Genomic DNA, 18,996 nt, shown 5'->3' with positions numbered 1-18,996 from the left:
AAAGAGCAGAGGGGCTTAGCATAGTGCTCATTCTGTGCCAGACAATCTTCTAACATGCTTCATGTTAATCCTCACAACATCCTTATGAGGTAGGGCTTATTCTCATTTTGCAGATGAAAACACAGAGAGGTCATATGGTTAGTAAACAACAGTGCCAGGATTCAAACCCACAGAGTATGGTTCCAGTTTTCAACCTCAACCACCATGCCAACCTCCCTCTGTTGCATTATTCTATTGTAGATGTTATATTTTTATCATATGTCACTTCTGTTAAGTTGTGCTCTCTGTCTAGACTGTGAGATCCTCTAGGACAAAGACAGGGATTTAGTTATCTCTGTTCTCATTGTCTAGCACAATGCCAGGCACATATTAGGTCTCAATAACTGTTTACTGATTCAGTCAGTCAATAGCACTTTGTGAACCATAAAACCCTCTACAGATGCCAGATATTCCAATCTCAAATTCACAGGCCTATGGAGACCCACTCCCACTGAACACTTCAATGTAAGGCTCTATAAGTACCGAAAGAACAGGGCACAGATGCAGTAGCTCAGCTTCATGGCCTCAGCTGGCTCAGCAAAGTTTCTCATTATTAGCTCAATCACATAAAATTAACACAAAATGATGTCCTTCAATTAGTAACAGAGCAATGGGGGATGGGAAAGTGTATGTTTGTTAAGACAGCAGGGAAGCCTGGGAGAAGGGGGTTTAGCAAGAGCAGAGGCAGCGGGCACAGGCTCCCAGCTCACTCCGCCTCATTAGCGTCTCTGGTTTCCAGCCGGTTGCTAATTGCTCCCTTATTTCCCAGTCACAGGAAGCCCTCACCATCTCTGCTCCCAGCTGCAAGGCAGCCACCTTGTCCTTTGGCAGAAACAGCTTAGATCAGCTTCCAGGCCAATGAAACCTGGCCCACCCCACCTGGACCTTGGTGACATGTTCAGCACAAGATGGAACAAGGGAGCAAGTGGGAGAAGAGATGCACTCAGTGAGGGCTCAAGACATTCAGGTTGCCCTGACCTGCTCTCCCATTCTCACCCCTTCCTCAGCTTTCTACTGTGGCCAAATCCAATAAGATAGGAACAATTTAAAGTTGGAATGTATCCCTTGGTAGGAATAGATTTTTTTTATTTGAGGATCATAATGAAATATTTGCCTTCTCCTCATGACCCTATTAAAATAGCAACCACCACCCCACCACCCTAAGACTACCTTACTCTTCTTCCCTGCTTCATTTTCCCTGGGGCACTGTCACGCTATTATTGCTGGACATTTGCTATCTTCTTATACATTATCTGTCTTCCACTAGAATTTAGGCCTCACAAAAGCAAACAAATATTCACATATATAGACCCAGTTGCACACATACAAGCACAAACATATATGCTCATGCAAGCGTGGAGACACGTGTACCTATTTTTTTTTTTTTTTTTTTGAGACAGAGTCTCACTCTGTCGCCCAGGCTGGAGTGCAATGGCGTGATCTCAGCTCATTGCAACCTCCACCTCCCAGGTTCAAGTGATTCTCCTGCCTCAGCCTCCTGAGTAGTTGAGATTACAGGTGCCCACCACCACACCCAGCTAATTTCTGTATTTTTAGTAGAGACAGGGTTTCACCATGTTGCTCAGGCTGGTCTTGAACTCCTTACCTCAGTTGATCCGCCCACCTCTGCTTCCCAAAGTGCTGGGATTACAGGCATGATCCCTGCGCCCGGCCACATGTACCTATTTACATACCTGCATAGGCATTCACACAAGCACAAAGACACAGTCCCGTACATCCAGATAATCCACATAACATGTACAATGCTGCAAAGACATACCATTCTCCTGAATGATGTCAGAGGCACACTGTTCTAGGACAGACATGTTTGCCAAGATGGTCACAATCTGGAAAAGATAATTTAGAAACCTCAGAAAATGAGCACACCTGATCCTAATAGTCCTCCCTACAGACAGGTCAGCCAGGGGCTACAAAGCTTCCTTTTATCCCGTGACTCCTTCCTGTCCACCGGGCCTATGCTTCCACGGCATTTTCTTCCATCCTTATGGGCTCCTGCCACCCAGATGTATTTCCCCGGTGACTAATGACCATTTATCAGCCTATGGCTATAGGACGGCCCCCAAGGGCCCCAGGACAACCTGGAAAGACTAGCATAACCCTGGGTGAAGTTGGGGCCCGGTTGTCTTTCTGCTCTGGTCCCCAGTCCTGAAATGCAGACAGAACCAGCAGGTCCCTGGCCCCTGAAACTCCTCTGTGCTGGCTTGTCCTCCTGACAGCTAGCTCTTACTCTGGATTGACTTCTTCCATCCAAGCTTCTTTCCTGGATACTAACCCTCACCTACTTTCAACCTGTGATGAATGAAGGCTAAGGTCACGTTAGAGGGCATGAGTAGGAAGAGGCAGCGTTATCAAGCATTGGGTATTGCATGGAATCTGATGAGAAAGTGCATACTCAGCTGCACATTGCAAGTCTGTGGTAAGCCTCGCTTATCAGTCATCACTGAAAGTCTCTGCCTGTAGGAAATGGGGTATTGACACCAGGTGGACAGTGAGTCTCAGTTACAGCTTTGTGGGTTGTAACCAGCCTCCCCTGGTACAGTCAAGGGAGAAAAGAACTCACAGCACAAACTGGATTAAGAAATGGCCTGACAGAGGACTCATTCCAGGGACCCCAAACTGCAAAAGGGTGCCAAAATGCTACTGGAATAGATTGGGAACATGGCACCTGTTAACCCAGATACCACCCACAACACTGCTCCTGACATAAATAGCACGATGAAAATTCACCCACTTTCACAGAAATGGACAGCGCTCTCAAGTGGTAATTAAAATGAATAATAAAATACAATTAAAAAACACTTCTCACTGGTACAAGCCTCTCTCTCGAAAGGTTTCTTCAAAGCTTGCAGGATGGTATAAGCAAAAACTGTGTCCCCCCTCCGCTGAGACAGCAGTTGACAGTCTACTGAGTAGAATTCAAGCAGCTAAAATTCTGAAACTGGATAGTAATGTTATGTCTACCAAGAAAGAGTATTATCTACATTTTAATTACTCTGGATAACACATATTACTATTTTACTCTGGATAATAAATACATTTAAAAATGTCTTCTTTTAAACAGAAAGGAAAAACTTTACCATATTAATAGAATATCTATCTCTCCCCTTTCCTTCTAAACACATGTCGGAAGGGGATTCCACATTCTTTGGCTGCTGTAGCATCTGTGTGTGTGACAACCCCTTCCAGCTCAGACCCCATCAGGGGCCTGGTTGGATAAGCATGACTACAGTGGGTTGCCAGAGGAAGGACAGGAGAACACTCCAGAACCTTTCTCCTGAAAGCAACTCTGTACCACCAGGTGTTTTAAGAAGGGGGTGACAAGCTCCTATTTGCAGTTAAGAAAATAATAGGACTAAAGGAGGTTTAGGACTTAGAGCCTCTTTTACGTATTTATTTACTTGTTTTTGCACTTTTTAAGATTGTGTTTGTGGGCTCAGTGGAAGGAGTTACAGGAAAAAGATGGGTTGGAAAGTTCCCCAAGAGGCATCGTGTGCACGTTCTTATGAGGGAGGAGGTACACGGCCAAGTCCATGTCAGTTTAGAGTTTATTTGGCTATCTCTGGGCTGTTAGCAGGAAGCATGGACTCTGTTTCCACCACACAGGGGCTGAGACATCCCACCATCACCAGGCTGGCCTTTCTGAATAAAAACACTTACTTGACATGCAGATTCATGAAGGAAGGAAGGAGGGAAGGAGGGAGGAAGGGAGGTAAAGGAAGGAAGGACAAACTAGGAAAAGAAAAGGAAATCTTTGTCTGCGGCAACGGGTTCATTACACAGTAATTATTAGCCGTGTCACAGGCACCACATAGGTCTTTGTGTCAGACTAATTTAGATCCTGTTAATGAAAATTACTTCCTCTTTACAGAGCCTGTACCCCATGTGGTTTTCTGGAGGTGCAGATGAAGTATTCAATTAAGTACAATTTGAATAAATGCCAATTATGCCCTGCTTTGAGTCCCCCTTGTGAAACATCCTTGTGTGCACCATAACACAGAGGGGAAAGAGGTCACTGTTTATCCTCACAGTCAAGTCCATGGGTGGGATTTTAGGGACACCTGTTTTACCTGGTTGGATACAAGTTAACAATGCTGTCAGGGGGCAGAGTGCAGGAGCCAGGCAGACAGTTTCCCCGGCCCAGGCTAATTCAGTCTTGTTTGACGATGTTCAATTAAGTTCTATTCCACCTAAGTGAAAGGGCACCATTCCCCCTGCATTTTTTTGGTGAATCCAGAGGACATCACCTTGAGAGAGGCCCTAGGTGAGAGGTCAGTATAATGTGATAGCTAAGCGTGTAGCTCAACCTACATCTAAATCCTGGCTCTATCACATTTTGCTATGATCTTGGCCATGTTACCTAACCTTCTGTGGCTTGGTGTATTCATTTTCTATTGCTGCTATAACAAATTATCGCAAACTTAGTGGCTTAAAATGACACAATTTTATCTTGCAGTTCTAGAAGTCAGAAGTTCTAAATGAGTCTTACATAGCAAAAATCAAGTTGTTGACAGATCTTCATTTATTCTGGGGGCTCTAGGGGAAAATCAATTTCCTAGTTTCTATTTTCCAGCTTCTAGAGGCTGCTCTCATTCTTTGGCTCAGGGGAGTATATCCTTCTGACCTTTGCTTCCTTAATCACGTTTGATTCTCTGACTCTGACCCTCTTCCCTCCCTCTTACAAGAACTTCTGTGATGACACTGGATTCACCTGGATAATCAAGGATAACATTCCTATGTCAAGATCTTAATTCAATCGCATCTAGAAAACCCGTGTCGCTATATAAAGTAACTTATTCACAGGTTTTGAGGATTAGGATGTGGACATCCTTGGGGGCCCTACCACAAGAAATAAAAATAACTCAGCCAGGCACCATAGCTCATGCCTTTAATCCCAGCTTCTCCAGAGGCTGAGGCAGGAGGATCACTTGAAGTCAGGAGTTTGAGATCAGCCTGAGCAATATAACAAGACTCCGTCTCTAAATACATAAGTAAATAAATAAAAGGTATCTTTTAAGACCTGTATGAGCATTCAATGAGTTAATATCAAGCACCCTTTGTTAAATAAAATAAATATGGCTCGCTCTGGGCAGGAGAACCTGAAAGGACCCAAGCCTTGAAAGACTGTGTCAAGAAACACTAGCCAAGTAACATGCAGCACTCGGGGGGCTGAGCATCCGTGTGGCCAAGACACGCTGCTAATGTGAGATCCCTCCCAAAGGTGAGCCTGTCCCAGAGCAAGTCAACCCTTCCCATCAGAAGAACAGCAAAGTGTGTATTCACTACCTTCTGTGGCATTTTCAAATTATTTTTTCTTTGACCTCCAAAGACATGAAAATTGAGGCAGACAGGAAATTGATCAAGGATAGCAGGGGACCTCCCATGTCACTGGTTCAAGAAGAAATGTCCCTGTGTGGTAGGAAGGAGGTTGGCGAGGCCTTTTGATGTCAGCACACACGGAGGAGAAACACTTGTCTGCAGGCCGATGCCAAGGTGTGAACCAGGCCTGCCTCACATCCTAGCAGTGTCTCAGCAGTCAGCCCTGATCACACCCTGACTCTGCCTGTGTTCCCTTGCCGGAAACTAATACTGAAGACCAAACTGCATTCAAGGCAAGTGAAGAATACCCAGGACACCCAAGTAGAGACAGGTGCTCTGATCTAAAGAACTTTCAACAAAGAAAGCCTGGCATATATTTCATGAAAAGTTATAATTACTTTTATGCTGTGCAGAAATTAGGACCAAAAGGCCAACAGCTTGTATGACTGTAATTAGAATTATTCTTTAATTGCCAGATGAATATTTAGATTTCTATTATCACCATGTTAACTCTCTGAAATTTGCAGCAACAATGTCAACTGCAGCCCTGAGAACAAAAAGCAGAATAATTTTCAGCCTCTAGCAAGCTTGTCCAACCCATGACCTACAGGCCACATGTGGCCCAGGACAGCTTTGAATGTGGCCCAACACAAATTTGTAAACTTTCTTAAAACATTATGAGATTTTTTGTGTGTGATTTTTCTTTTTAGCTCATCAGCTGTTGTTAGTGTTAGTGTATTTTATGTGTGGCCCAAGATAATTCTTCTTCCAGTGTGGCCCAGGGAAGTCAAAAGATTGGATAGCCCTGCTCTAGGGGAAGCCCAGTGCTTCTCTGCACCCTCTTCCCTCCACACCACTTCCTCTACCAAAGAGCAGAAAGAATCCAGACAAGGACATTGATTTGTAGAATTAAGGGATCTAAGGGAAGAAAGGTAGATCTCTTTGAAAATACTTTCTTTTCCAAGGCCAGAGAGGCAAGAGAGCCCAGGAGAAGGTATAGCCCTCTCCTCTTCTGCTCTCTTTTGAGCCTTTTCCTCCCTCTGGCAGACATGGCCCAGGGCCCAGGGCCCAGGGCGCAGGACCTGAGAGGGCTGGACAGGCGTGCAGACTAGGAGAAGGGCACCGGCCTAGACCCACAGACAAGCAGATGGCTTCTTCTCTCTGGTACGTGGGTCTTCTCGTTGACAGGACCAGCTTTCCCTTACTACGAAAGTGGCAAGACTGGAGGGCTAAGATTTAGGCTTAGGAGACCACATGATAAAAGCCATAGAACTGTTTTGGATGTAGGTCCCGTGCTGCTGGCAAACAGGCTGAAGGGCTCTCCTGGGTGAGGCCCAGCTCCCTCGCCCCAGGGATTACATGAATGTTGGGCTGTAAACCCACCATATTAGAGAGCATATAAAAGTCAGACCATATTCTCTGTGCTTGCTTTGCCCTTGGCTTTGTATGGAAGGGTTTCTGGAGCAGGTCAGGACAGGGTGTTGTGATCCTGGATTCCTCCAATACTATACAATATCCCTGATATGCTTTGGATCTGTGTCTTCACCAGAATCTCATGTTGAATTGTAATCCCCTATGTTAGAGGTGGAGCCTGATGGGAGGTGATTGGATCATGGGGGTGGACCCTTCATGAATGATTTAGCACCATCTTCATGGTGCTATTCTTATGATAGTGAGTGAGTTCTTGTTGAAAAGGGTGAAGCACCTCCCCCTTCACTCTCTCTTGCTCCTGCTTCTGCCATGTGATGTGTCCGCTTCACCTTTGCCTCCCGTCATTATTTTAAGTTTTCTAAGGCCTCTCCAGAAGCCAAACAGATTCCAGCTTCATGCTTTCTGTACAGCCTGTAGAACCGTGAGCCAATTAAACCTTTTTTCTTTACAAATTACCCAGTCTTAGGTAATTTATTTTTATTTTTATTTTTGAGACAAGGTCTGGCTCTATCATCCAGGCTGGAGTACAGTGGTGCCATCTTGGCTCACTGTAACCTCCATTTCCCGGGCTCAAGCCATCCTCCCACCTCAGCTTCCCAAGTAGCTGGGACTACAGGTGTGTACCACCTTGCCTGGCTAATATATATATATATATATAATTTTTTTTTAATAGAGATAGGATTTTGCCACGTTGCCCAGGCTGGTCTTGAACTCATGAACACAGGCAATCTGCCTGCCTCAACCTCCCAAAGTACTGGGATTACATCAGGCATTTCTTTACAGCAATGTGAGAACAGACCAATACAATTGCCACCACATTAACTATATTTCCTGACCCTACCTTCCTGTTCCAAAGCTTACATTCCCTGTCTCAGACCCATCCCAGTCTCTGGTTCTGTTAGAGAACCCATCCCATTCATTACTGGGTATTCGCTTTGGTTCTAAGTACTTTACGAGCGTTATCCCATCTAATCATCATCATGACATGAGGGAGGGAGCCAATGTTATTATCCCCATTACACAGATGAGGAAATTGTGGCTCAGAGATTAAGTGATTTGTCCAAGGTCACATAGCTGGGAAATGGCAGAACCAGAATGTGAACTCAGATCTGTCTGAACTAAAAACCTGTGCTGTTTCTAATATGTCATATATGTGTATGACAGAGCTTTATAAACTATAGAGAGATTTTGAGATGTGAGACAAAAATGAAACCCCTAGTGACTGGCATTTCCTGATAAATGGTATTCACAGTGAGGTCCCAGAAATGTTACAAAATCTAGTCATTCTAAAATGCCAAACAGATGAGGTATTACTGTGGGAAGTATATACTAGCACTCCTTCCCTTATGAAAGCAGTTAATTCCTGAAGGCCACAAAAAGTCAGACTCAGTAAAAATCTCTATTATATATTAGATAAGATAATCAGGTCTCTTCCATCCTAGATTGTCCCTGCTTGACGGATAGGCCAGAAGTTCACCAACAAATTTGGAGGCAGCCCGTTTCCTACCTCCCCCTGTCAGATCTGTAGCTGGATTCTATGGGCAGTATGGCTCCTGGAAAATACCTCCTGGGCATGAAAACATAGGACTATTCAGATTGCTTGTCAGGCTTCTCAATGGCTGACCATATCAGCTGCAGCCCGTGCCACCTTCCTGTGGATTAGCTGAAGGGGATAGAAGAGCCTAGGTCCAAGGCTGCCCTCACCAACGTCCATACCCCAAGGGTGGCGACAAGATAGGCATACACAACGAGGCTTCTGTTGAACAAATTAAGTGGACCTGGCTTGCCAGGATGATGGAGGGGTTCTCATTGTCCAAACAGAGGTAGTCTGTATAGATCCAAGACCAAGAGGCTCCACATAGCATTGGCGTCATTGGCAGATTCACTACCGGAAGCCTCATGGGGCATTTAATCTCCTAAGTATTTTAGGGGGCGGTGAGCACTTCAAAGCCTAATTCATCTTCTTTGTCTTCATTACAGAGAGCCCTCTGATCACCTTAATCCTCCCGCTGCAACAGGAAAGAGCCATTTGTTTCTTTAATGGGTGCACTTTCACTAGCTAAGTGGTTGTTCTGAGACAGGACAGAAGGTGAAGCCATCCTGAGGACAGTGGGTGACGTGCCTGGCTCAGACAGTGGAGTAACATGAAAAGGTACCGACTCCAGGTGCAGAGAGAACTATCTGCTGGCAGCGCGACCACATTCTCTCCCTACCCTGATCTCTTTTTCCTAGGACTCAGTGAGGCTTCAAGAGGGGGCTAGTCATTCCTTGTGATACGAAGGGAACTTCTACACATAGAGACGGAGGACGTTCAAGATGGAAGAGGTCATGCCCATTTTACAGATGAGGGGACTCCTCTCTGGAGGGTCCCATTCAATGCTGTGTGCCACACATTCAAAGGCCAATTGTAATAACATTGACAGTGGCTTCCATTGATTTAACAGTTTCTATGTGCCAGAGTCTGTACCAAGAGTTTATATTTATTTATTAATTAATTTAATTCTTATTTCAACTTTGTAAAATATGTATTATTTGTTTCCATTTTACAAATTAAGAAAGTGAGACACAGAGTGAATTGCCCAAAGTGACATGATTATTAATAGCAAAAAAGCCTCAAACTCAGGTTGTCTGAATCCAAAATTCCTTGTCTTATTGCCTCACTCCTGCATCTTGTAGGAAATGACTGGAGTCAGCCACAGGAGAGGCACTTGAAGGTGAAAGAACCTAAAATTATGTCAGGTAGATGAAAGACCCAGCAACTGGAGGTATCTATCTGAAGAGAACACGAGCATGAGTAAGGCAGATCACAAAAAGTGGGCCCTCCTGTCTCCCTCCCTACTACCAAGGGTATGTCTATGGTAGGCATGGGGCATGTCCCCCTCAGGAGTCAATCAAGCCAATAGCCAACCAGGGGGCCACCACTTTATCTGTTACTATCATACCTTCTCTCTACAGGGACCTCTCCAACTCTTAGAAGTAATAAGATCAGACTGGAAAGGAAGTCTGGAATCATACATATCATACATAGTTTGGAGGGCCAAGTTGAGGATTTTGGATAATTCACTACTCATGCTCTTCTTTGGAGCATCAGGTTTAAAAAGTAATGATATTCACCATTTATTAAGAACTTAGTAGGGGCTAAGCCTTATATCGGGTCCTTGCATATCTTATTACACTCATCCTCACAATAACCCTGCAATATAGACATTCATGTCCCAATTAATAGATGCAAAAACCCAACACCCAGGAGCCTTTGACTTGCTCAGTGTCACTCAATTGATAAATGGCCCAGGCAGTACCAACACCCAGTCTGTGGTTCAACAGCTGCACTACCTCCTTTCTTCAAAGAGGACAGCAGATGAGAGTCAAAGATCAAGGTCTAAGTCAGGATTTAAATTTAATCCTCATTTAAATGCTGGCTAGCTGCCTGCCAACCATTTAATTTTGGGGACATCCTCTTGAGCCAAAATATTCTTATCTATAAAATGGGGCAAATATCACCAGTGTCACAGTATTATTAGAACCCTCATACGCAAATGCTTAGATACTAGAAAATTATCTCCGAATAGGAGCTTCTACGGTCAGCTGCCCTTTCACAGGCGATTCTGAGGATAAGAAATAACTGACAAAGTTTGGGGAACTTCACCAAGGGCACCAGCTCTAGGCTAGAGGCCTTAAAAAATCCTAGGGAACATGGATCATGCCCTCAGAGGAAGAAAATCACATGAAATAATTAAGAGGAATAAACGTCATTAGATAAATCAACACTGCATTGTGAGGTATGAATTCTAAGAAAAGGAGGCAATTCCAGAGGGCCGAAACCATCAGGGAAGGCCTTCCTGCAGCTGCTGGCATGGAACAGAAACCAAAGCAGCTTCAGTTAAGAGATAAGCCTGGAAGAGGTGATGGTTTAGGGGCTAAAATGCAGACAGGGATAAGCTGAGTTGAGGATGAGAGGATCATGTAACTTAGAGCTCAGGTACTGGAAGGAATTTACAGAGACCACCTAATCTACCACCCCCACTCCTTGGTGGTGATGTGGGAGGCCAAGTGTGGCCAGAGGTGAAATGGGATAAAATTCTAGAACATCAGAGTTCAAAGAGCTTTTAAAATACCCCCATTCTATGTTTTCAAACACTTTTAGTAGTAAAACCTCCTTTCTACCAAAGAAAACCTTTCATGGAGCTCAAATATACAAAGACAATTATGACTGATGTAGAAGCTGAGGCCCCGAATGAAGGTTCTGCTCCAAGCCCCTGTTTCTCATGGAGGTAAAGAGGGGAGTAGTTCACTATAGGGTTCAGTGTCAGATGGCCACCAACATGACCAGGACACAGACCTTCAGAGGAGGTCTAGGCACCTTCCATGGGTCTTTCCGCCTCCCAGAATAGGCAATCTGAACAGAGATTGAGGAAGGCCCTACGGTGGTTGGGATGGGCAAAGCAGGTAGGAGATCTCATAGAAAGGCTTCAAGGTCAATGAGAGACACAGAAAATATATTCTTTTACCTTCCTGCAGCATGTAAAGCTCATAATGGGATGGGCAAAGAGGGTAGGAGGTCTCATAGAGAGGCTACAAAGTCAATGAGAAACGTGGAGAATATTTGCCCTCCCACAGCATGCAAAACTAACAGGACTCCCATGCTCTCTCCCCTGCCTCAGAAACTAAGTGCTGGCCTCCTAACTTCTGTCTCCATGGCTATGGGCCCTGGGCTCAGTGCCTTCTGGGCGTCTTACCTGGTCCCGAGTGTAAGGCGTGTCCACTCTCTGCTTGTCACTGCAGGCTTCCAGGAGAACACGGATGGCATTCAGCTGCAGGAGCATTTCGCAGGCCATTGTGTCAAAGAACGTGATGTTGGCAAGGGCCGCAGAGGCCAGTAGGAAGACTTCCCCTGATGAGGCCTCTTGGCACAGTTCTGGATGGCAAAGAGAAAGAAAATAACTTCCGTGCCAAGTGTTTTCATATCACTTGTCTCATTTGGTTCGCACAATACCTCTGGGAGATCTTTTGAGCAGGTGTTATAATACCCATTTTACAGATGAGGAAAGTGGCTACTAGAGAGGCAACAGTATCTGTCTACCCAGGTGGCAAATGGGATTTGAAACCTGGTATGTAATTCTACTCACTCCTTCATCCAATAAGTATTTATTGAATGAACACTATGTGTCAGGTGCCACTGGGGTCTTGGGATGGCATAGTGAACAAAACAGGTCAGGTCCTTGCCCTTGTTGAGCTCACACTTTACTAGTGGGCAAGAGAAAATAAGCTTTTAAAAATTACTATGCATAATTACAAAGTCTGATAAATATGAGGGAGAAAATAAACAAGTGCTAAGAGAATAACTAGTGTTCTGCTGAGGTGCACAACAAAAGGTGTCCCTAAGAATGTGACTTTACAGCTGAGCCCTTAAGGGAAGAAAGGGGCCAGTCATAAAAATACTTGGGGAAACAGAATATTCTAGACCAAAGGAAAAGGAGATACAAAGCCTGTGAGTCAGGAAGGAGCTCTCAGTCCATGTGTGTCTCTGGTAATGCACACTAGCCTGCTGCTAAGCTTGCCTTAAGGAAGAGACTAAAGGTGAAACAGAGAGACTATACCCCTCCAGCTGCCATCAACAGAGCCTCAGTGCTTCCTTTTGGTCCCAGGATAAGGGTTATCTGGCAGCAAGAAAGTCCTATACCAAGCTCCTGAATGTCAGGCTCTTTAATCCTAGTGGTCCTAGCTTAGCCCTAACCAAATTCCCCCATTTACCATCTGTAATTGTACTAAGGGCCTTTAAGGAACAGAGTAACCTTATCCTTCCACCACCTGACACATCCCCCATGGGCTCCACAGAATCTGGAATGGACGCCCACCTCAGGAGGAGGCATAGATGGGCTCTATCCATGGTGCTTCCCCCATTTCAGTGGACCTGACGTCTGGCCCTCAGCTCCAACTTCACTACCAATCAAGGTACTTCTCCGGTCCAGGCCCTCGCCTACTGATAACACCTTCACAAAACCACAGGAGGCAAGGCCATACTTCAGAAAAAGAGTCCCAGGAGAGAAAGAAAGTTTGGGAGACAAAATTGAGCTGTGTTCTATCCTGGTCCCTAGTTCTTGCCTCCAGACAGTCTATACTTCCAGGTTCTGAAGCAAATGCCACCTCTTAGCACCTACCTGTGAATGCACATTCTGATCCCTACCTTTTAGTTTTAGTAGTAAAACCCTTTTTCTACCAATAACATTAGTCAAACACCTGCAGTGGGCCTTGCACTGTGCCATTAAATTCTGAATACCCTCAAAGTAGAAAATGATTGTCCACATTTACAACTAGCTGAATCTTAGAGAAGCTAGTAGTATCAGCAGCTACCATTTCTTGTTTACTCACTGCTGTACATATTTTTTACTTCATTACATAATTTAATCCTTACAACAATCCCATTTTTATCACTATTTTATAAATAAAGAAATTGAGGATTCAAATGTTAAGTGATTTGCTCCTGGTCTTCTGGCCAGTAAGTAACTGTTTGAGGCTAGAATCAAATCCAGGTCTGCCTGACTCCAAAGTTCCCATTCTTTCTACATTACAAGTTGCTTCTGGTCTCTCAGCCTCTGACTCATTCCCAGCAATGCTTCCACAGATGTGGGTTTTGGTTCTATCAGGAGGGTAATGCCTCCCTCTGGGCAATGTTGCTCCCCACAGCCCAGGTTTGACCATTAGATAATTCAAACTCTTGATCCAACCACCCAGGACTGGAAAAACAGATTAGCCAAGGTATTAAGAACTCTGATTCCCTTTATCCAATGATTGCCTTATCCTCTGATTTTGGGAAAATCACTGAAGTCCCCAGCCCCTTCCAGGCCACCTCCCTATATCCATGGTTTTGGGTGAGTCTACAGAGCTCAGTGGCCCACTTTGCTGTAAGATTCCTTCTAGGTCCTAACACTCCCCCTCATTCTCATTCAGTTGCTATTGCTGCCGACACAGCAATTATTAACACAACCACCTAAGTGCCTTTTAATTTTGCTGCACATTTATTTGAACTACAGTCTGAGTCACCTGGGATGTGTTAGGAAGATTAAATTGAGGATTCCAGTGACTCACTTATAAATGTTTCCAGGGAATGGCAAGAAGTTGGAGGGCTATTTCCCACCAAAGAACAGAGCTCTGGCTTCCTGCCCAGAAGATATCTGCTGAATCTCAGAGTGGACTATACAATGCATCTTCATCAGGATGAAACAAATAGGAAGACCCCTTGGCTCAGGGAGAAACCCAGCCTGGGCAGTGAAGCAGGAATGAATATATGACAATAGTGAAAGGTCACTTGGACTACATGTACTTTTGTTTATTTGATAATGTTTATAAATTGAGAAATTTTCTATGAAGTTTACAATTTTTGTCTTATCTTTAAAAGTCTATGCCTTTCCCACATGGTAACAATCAACTGAAATTTACCAGTGACCACACCTTTAGACAGCGCATGGGCTTTTCAATTTGACACAAGACTCAAACACCTTTATTATTCCACCTGGCTCTCTTCAACTCATTTATGTTTCTTACTGGGCTCTGGTGAATGTTGAATATGCGACTCCTGGCATAAATGAGTCCTAATGCTGTTTTGTGGCCTTAGGAAAGTAACTTAACCCCTCTAGGCTTAGATTTCTTCACCTAGAGAGTATGCTTAGAACTGTAGGGTCTCTTGAGCATCCTTGAGCCAAGACTTTCAACAATGGGCTTCCAAGTTTTCTCAATTTTGAATAAATGTGGACATTGGCAAATTGATTTCTCCCAGCCTGACCTGTGAGTGCCACTGCCCCCATGACTAGAATCAGCCATAAACTCAACTTCACTGATGTCTTCTATGTGCAAAGTACTTGCAGATCTCCAAATTCTAGAGTTAGAAGGACCCTTGAGAGAAACGAGTTGCAATGTCTTGTTTATATTAGGAAAATTGTGAAGTGGGTTTTACAATGTGACATGTAAGAAGTGAGTGGCAGGATCTCACACAGTACCGGCGCAGGCTTGCTGCACATAACCACTTGAATGGATGAGTGAAAAGCCCGAGTCCAAACCCAGGGTTCTGACTCCTTGCCCAATGTTCTGTGTTGCCCCTAAGTTCATGCTATTTCAGATATTCCCAGCCCTGGCATGGTGACTCTGAGAGCTAATCCTAAATTTTCTGATGAAATTAAATTTCATTCCATTTCAATTAGATACAGATATAAAGAGAGTGCCAGAGAAATAGAAACACAGATCACCATTAGCACTTTTAAAAGAAAGAGGTGGGTCACAAAAAATTCCCTGGGGATTGTTATCCAGACAAGCCCTTTCAGTTTCTATAATTTAGCAAAGGAAAACTAAGAAAAGAGCATATTTTAGATACGGATCTATGATTCTTCTGCTGGGGGTACATATGTTTGAATAGGGGAACCTAGAGGAGTCAATGCTTTCAAGGCCCCATGATATGAGGCCAATGGTGGGATTTTCAGGCAGCAGGTTGTGGTGGGCTGGTGCTCTCTGAGAAACCATTTTCCCCAGTCATTGCCGCCATAGTCACTGGGTACAAGGACTGAGACTTTAGGAAAAATGCCTATCAGAGTCTCTCGATCTGAGTATCTGAACGTCAAAATTTGAGGCCCCACTCCTTTCTGGGGCTTGTCCTGGACTCCCTTCTGAAAGGCCAATGAATCCCAAACTGACTATAATTCAGGTTGCTTCTCAGAGGGCTGCACACATTTTAATAGGAAACTCTTGACAATAGAGCTCATCAAAGCCTAATTCAGATCCATTAATTGTGGGATTTCCGCAAATATGATCATCTATGCAGGAGATATTTGGGGTGCAATGAGTGGCAGATGGGAAGGCCTTCCTGGCTATTTCTGAAGACAACTGTGCCAAGGCCCTCTCTCCTAGTGGTCCCGCTGCCCAGGGTGACTCACTGATGAGGGCTGTCACGATCTCCTCCATGCTCTCCAGGAAGCTACTGAGGTGCTGGGTGACAGGCAGGTGTGGGGAGGTGACCTGGGCCACCACAGCCGCAGCCTCAGCCCGTGTGGCCTCTGAGTGGCTGTCGTCGGTCAGGATGTCGGCCAAGCACAGAACGCCATCCACCTGCAGATGGAGAGAGGGAGCTCCCCTGTGCATCCTGGGTGGACACCACTGCCCATGACATTAATGAGACAGATACAGATTCAGCCCCTACTACATGGAAGCCAGCTCTGGCTTCCCAGAACAGCCCAGAACCCCATGTGGAACCAGGGACAATCCAGTGATAAGGCCCTCATAATGACTCAAATTCTCGCACCTGGAGGCCTCTCCTTTGAGTCCAGCAGAGATCAGTAACCTTCCATGGGCCTCCTAGATAGCGGACATCAAGTCAAGTGTCTAGAGTCAGGACCCTGGTCATCCACCACAGCAAATTGTCATAGAAAGAAGAGTCACTTAGAAATCTCACATCCCTGACCTTCAATCCCCTCTTCCTTGCTCTGTGACTTGGCATTAGTCACTTACCCTCTCTGAGATTCTGTTTCCTCACCCTTCAACAGGGTGTTGTGGGATTGAAGAGATAAAGCAGGCAATGCCTGATCTAGAAGAGATGCTCAAGAAATGTTGGCTTCTTCCTCCCTTCCTCATATTTAGCAACAGGATGAGCTTAGTATTTCCTTCCCCATCTTGTCCTCCACCATTCTCCACTATAGAAATGGGGCTGCTTCCCTGGTGGCCTTGCTTTCTGTGCCCAACCAGTAAGGAGCAAACCTGAAACTGGTGGGACATTAGTGCCAGATAAGAACATGTTTCCAAGCTCTGCCAGGGTCAGATCTGCTCTTGGCATAACAGCTTCTGCTGAGCATGTGCTTACAGTGTGCCAGGTACCATTCTATAGAGTGCACATATTATTATACAATCTATTCCTTAACAATAACCCTCTGAGGTCAGTATTATTATTCCCATTTTACAGACAAGAAAGCTGAGTCACAGAAAGGTTCATTGACTTGCCCCAGATCAAGAACTTTAAAAGCAGTTGGATTGGTATTCAAACACAAATGGTATGGTGTCAAAGCCCAGGTTTTGAACAGGATATGATGCTGCCTCCTAAGAAGTGGCACCTGAGCTCAGACCTCAGCCTCCATTGGGGTCAGTACACAAAACTTGCTGGAGAAAAAGAGGGCAGGAGCTTGTCAAGGTTAGCTCTGCAGTGCTACTGCAGCCCCTCAGATACCCCGGACACCAGCCTGCCTGGGGACCATGCCACCAAGCACCAAGTCCTTCTCGGGTTGGGAGTGGGAGGTAGGGATGAGGCAGGGGAAGAACAGGAGAGGTGGGGTGAGGAGCAGCCCGTGCTCATTCCCTACACCTGCCACAGACCTGAGGCTTCTGTCCCTGCATCTTCCTGCCACTCAGCACCAGTGGGCCTCCAGAGGTCTGCATTTCGTTTGCCTAATTATCACCACTGAGTTCTGTGCCTCCCTTAAATGGCTCTTGGGAGCTGTAAGGTCCATTAGCTGTGAAAGCCTTTGGCAATCTCAGACTCAAAGGAGACAAATGTGGAAACAGGAGCCCAGGGAACTGTCCACAATAAAATTCACCTGGATGTACTTAATAAAAGGGAACAAACAGCAGCCATGCGGCCCCTGGCAGAACTGGACTCATGCCAGGTGTTTAACTAACAGGCCTTCAGAGAGAGGCCTCGTTTGGGCCTAGAAAAGGGAAGGGAAGCGGGGGCTAGAAGCAGGAAGCAGCCCTATTGCCAACATAAGAAACCTCTTACCCCATCTGGCTTTCATCCCTTTCCTCCTTCCAGCACAGATCAAGCTCGTTGCTAAGAAGCTATAGGATCATTAGTGGGGAAATGTCTCAATCAATCCCGTCTCCTTAATCTCAACGTGGTTGCAGATGCTATCCTGGTCCCCAGCTCAGATGTGAATACCAGTCGGACCCAAACCAGTAACTTGCCCTAATCCCCAACACATGCTTGGAGATAGGCCAATCTGAACACACCAGAGAGGCCAAGGATTTGATGGTCCCCAGGGTCTGCTGCCACCCAAGGCCTGGCTGCCAGGCCTGCTCCTAGTCCAGACTGCTGCTCTGAAACCCCATTGAATAAAACATCCCTGACATATACTGCATGCCAAGCCTTGTGCTGGGAACAGTGTCCACTGCAGTGGGGGAGGTGATTCACATCTACAAGTTACAAATCAAGATGCTCTACAGAGGGGCCTCCTGGAGGCTACCCTGACTTAATGTCCATGCCTCAGGTGGGAGACGTGGCCTTCTTTGGGTCTCCCATGCCCAAGTACCTTGGCTATCATTGTCACATTTGTCACACCAACAGGCCCTGTTTCTCCAAGTGAGGTCTGTGGACCAGCTGCATCAAATTCAGTGAGAGTTTCCTAACAGCAAGTTCCTGTATCCCACCCAGACCTATTCCACCAGAATTGCCAGAGCAGCTTGAGAATCTGCTTTTTAACAGCTCCACAGCTGACTTTCATGTGCCAGCAATTCAGAGAAGCACTAATACAGTATGATTCTCTGCTCCTTTTTCTGTCTGCTCCCCTGTCCCCCTGCCATCTCTGCAAGCCTGGGGACCACAGCTTGTTAACTCTTGGCTGCTCAAGGTCTGGCATGTAGTAGGCTTTTAGTAAGTGGGAAATAAGTACAATAAAATAAAATTTGACCTAACACTTAAGGACACACTTTAGACAAGCAAAGCTAAAGGAATGGCGTCGTAGATGGAGGAGCTATTGTGAGCAAAGGCAATTATAGGAAAAGATAGCATTGGAGAAACAGCCAACATGAGAACTTAAATTGATTCTTGACCCCAGGAAAGTGACCCTATCCTGATGTAGACCCCAATTTCTTCACTGTCCTTTGGTTTCCAGAGGATGTGTGGAGTTGCCTATACAATTGCCAATTGCCCATCGTCTTGCTTCCCTTGTAGTTTGTCTTATATGCTTCAGATCTCTTTTGGTAACTCATTAATTATCCCTTCAAAAGGGAAATATATATATGTACATATATATATATAGAGAGAGAGAGAGTAAGTTTTAACAAATAATAAAATGAACACCTGTATGTTTAGATGTATATGCCTAATATCCAAAAATTCTAGTTCTAGAAATAAAATCAAGAAAGTCCCCTGCACACCTTTCATGATCTCATACCTCTGATTTCTCCTGCTGGATGGGCCATTACTCTGAGTTTTATGCA

The 18,996-nt window shown here is 45.1% G+C and overlaps 1 protein-coding gene across 1 annotated transcript in view; it reads right to left on the bottom strand.

Moving 5' to 3' along the window:
* INSC (INSC spindle orientation adaptor protein) overlaps positions 1–18,996 on the bottom strand; it is a 134,749-nt gene that overhangs the window by 9,029 nt on the left and 106,724 nt on the right. The window contains exons 8-10 of the mRNA XM_004050750.5: positions 15,729–15,900; positions 11,544–11,722; positions 1,820–1,886 (exon numbers count right to left, since the gene is read on the bottom strand). Coding sequence (XP_004050798.5) covers positions 1,820–1,886; positions 11,544–11,722; positions 15,729–15,900 — 418 coding nt within the window. The remainder of the gene's footprint in view (positions 1–1,819; positions 1,887–11,543; positions 11,723–15,728; positions 15,901–18,996) is intronic.

This window comes from Gorilla gorilla, chromosome 9 (assembly GCF_029281585.2).
Source record: "Gorilla gorilla gorilla isolate KB3781 chromosome 9, NHGRI_mGorGor1-v2.1_pri, whole genome shotgun sequence".
NCBI classification, from domain to species: domain Eukaryota; kingdom Metazoa; phylum Chordata; class Mammalia; order Primates; family Hominidae; genus Gorilla; species Gorilla gorilla.
Note: the sequence above shows the minus strand (reverse complement) of the source record. Positions and strands in the feature narration are given on the sequence as shown.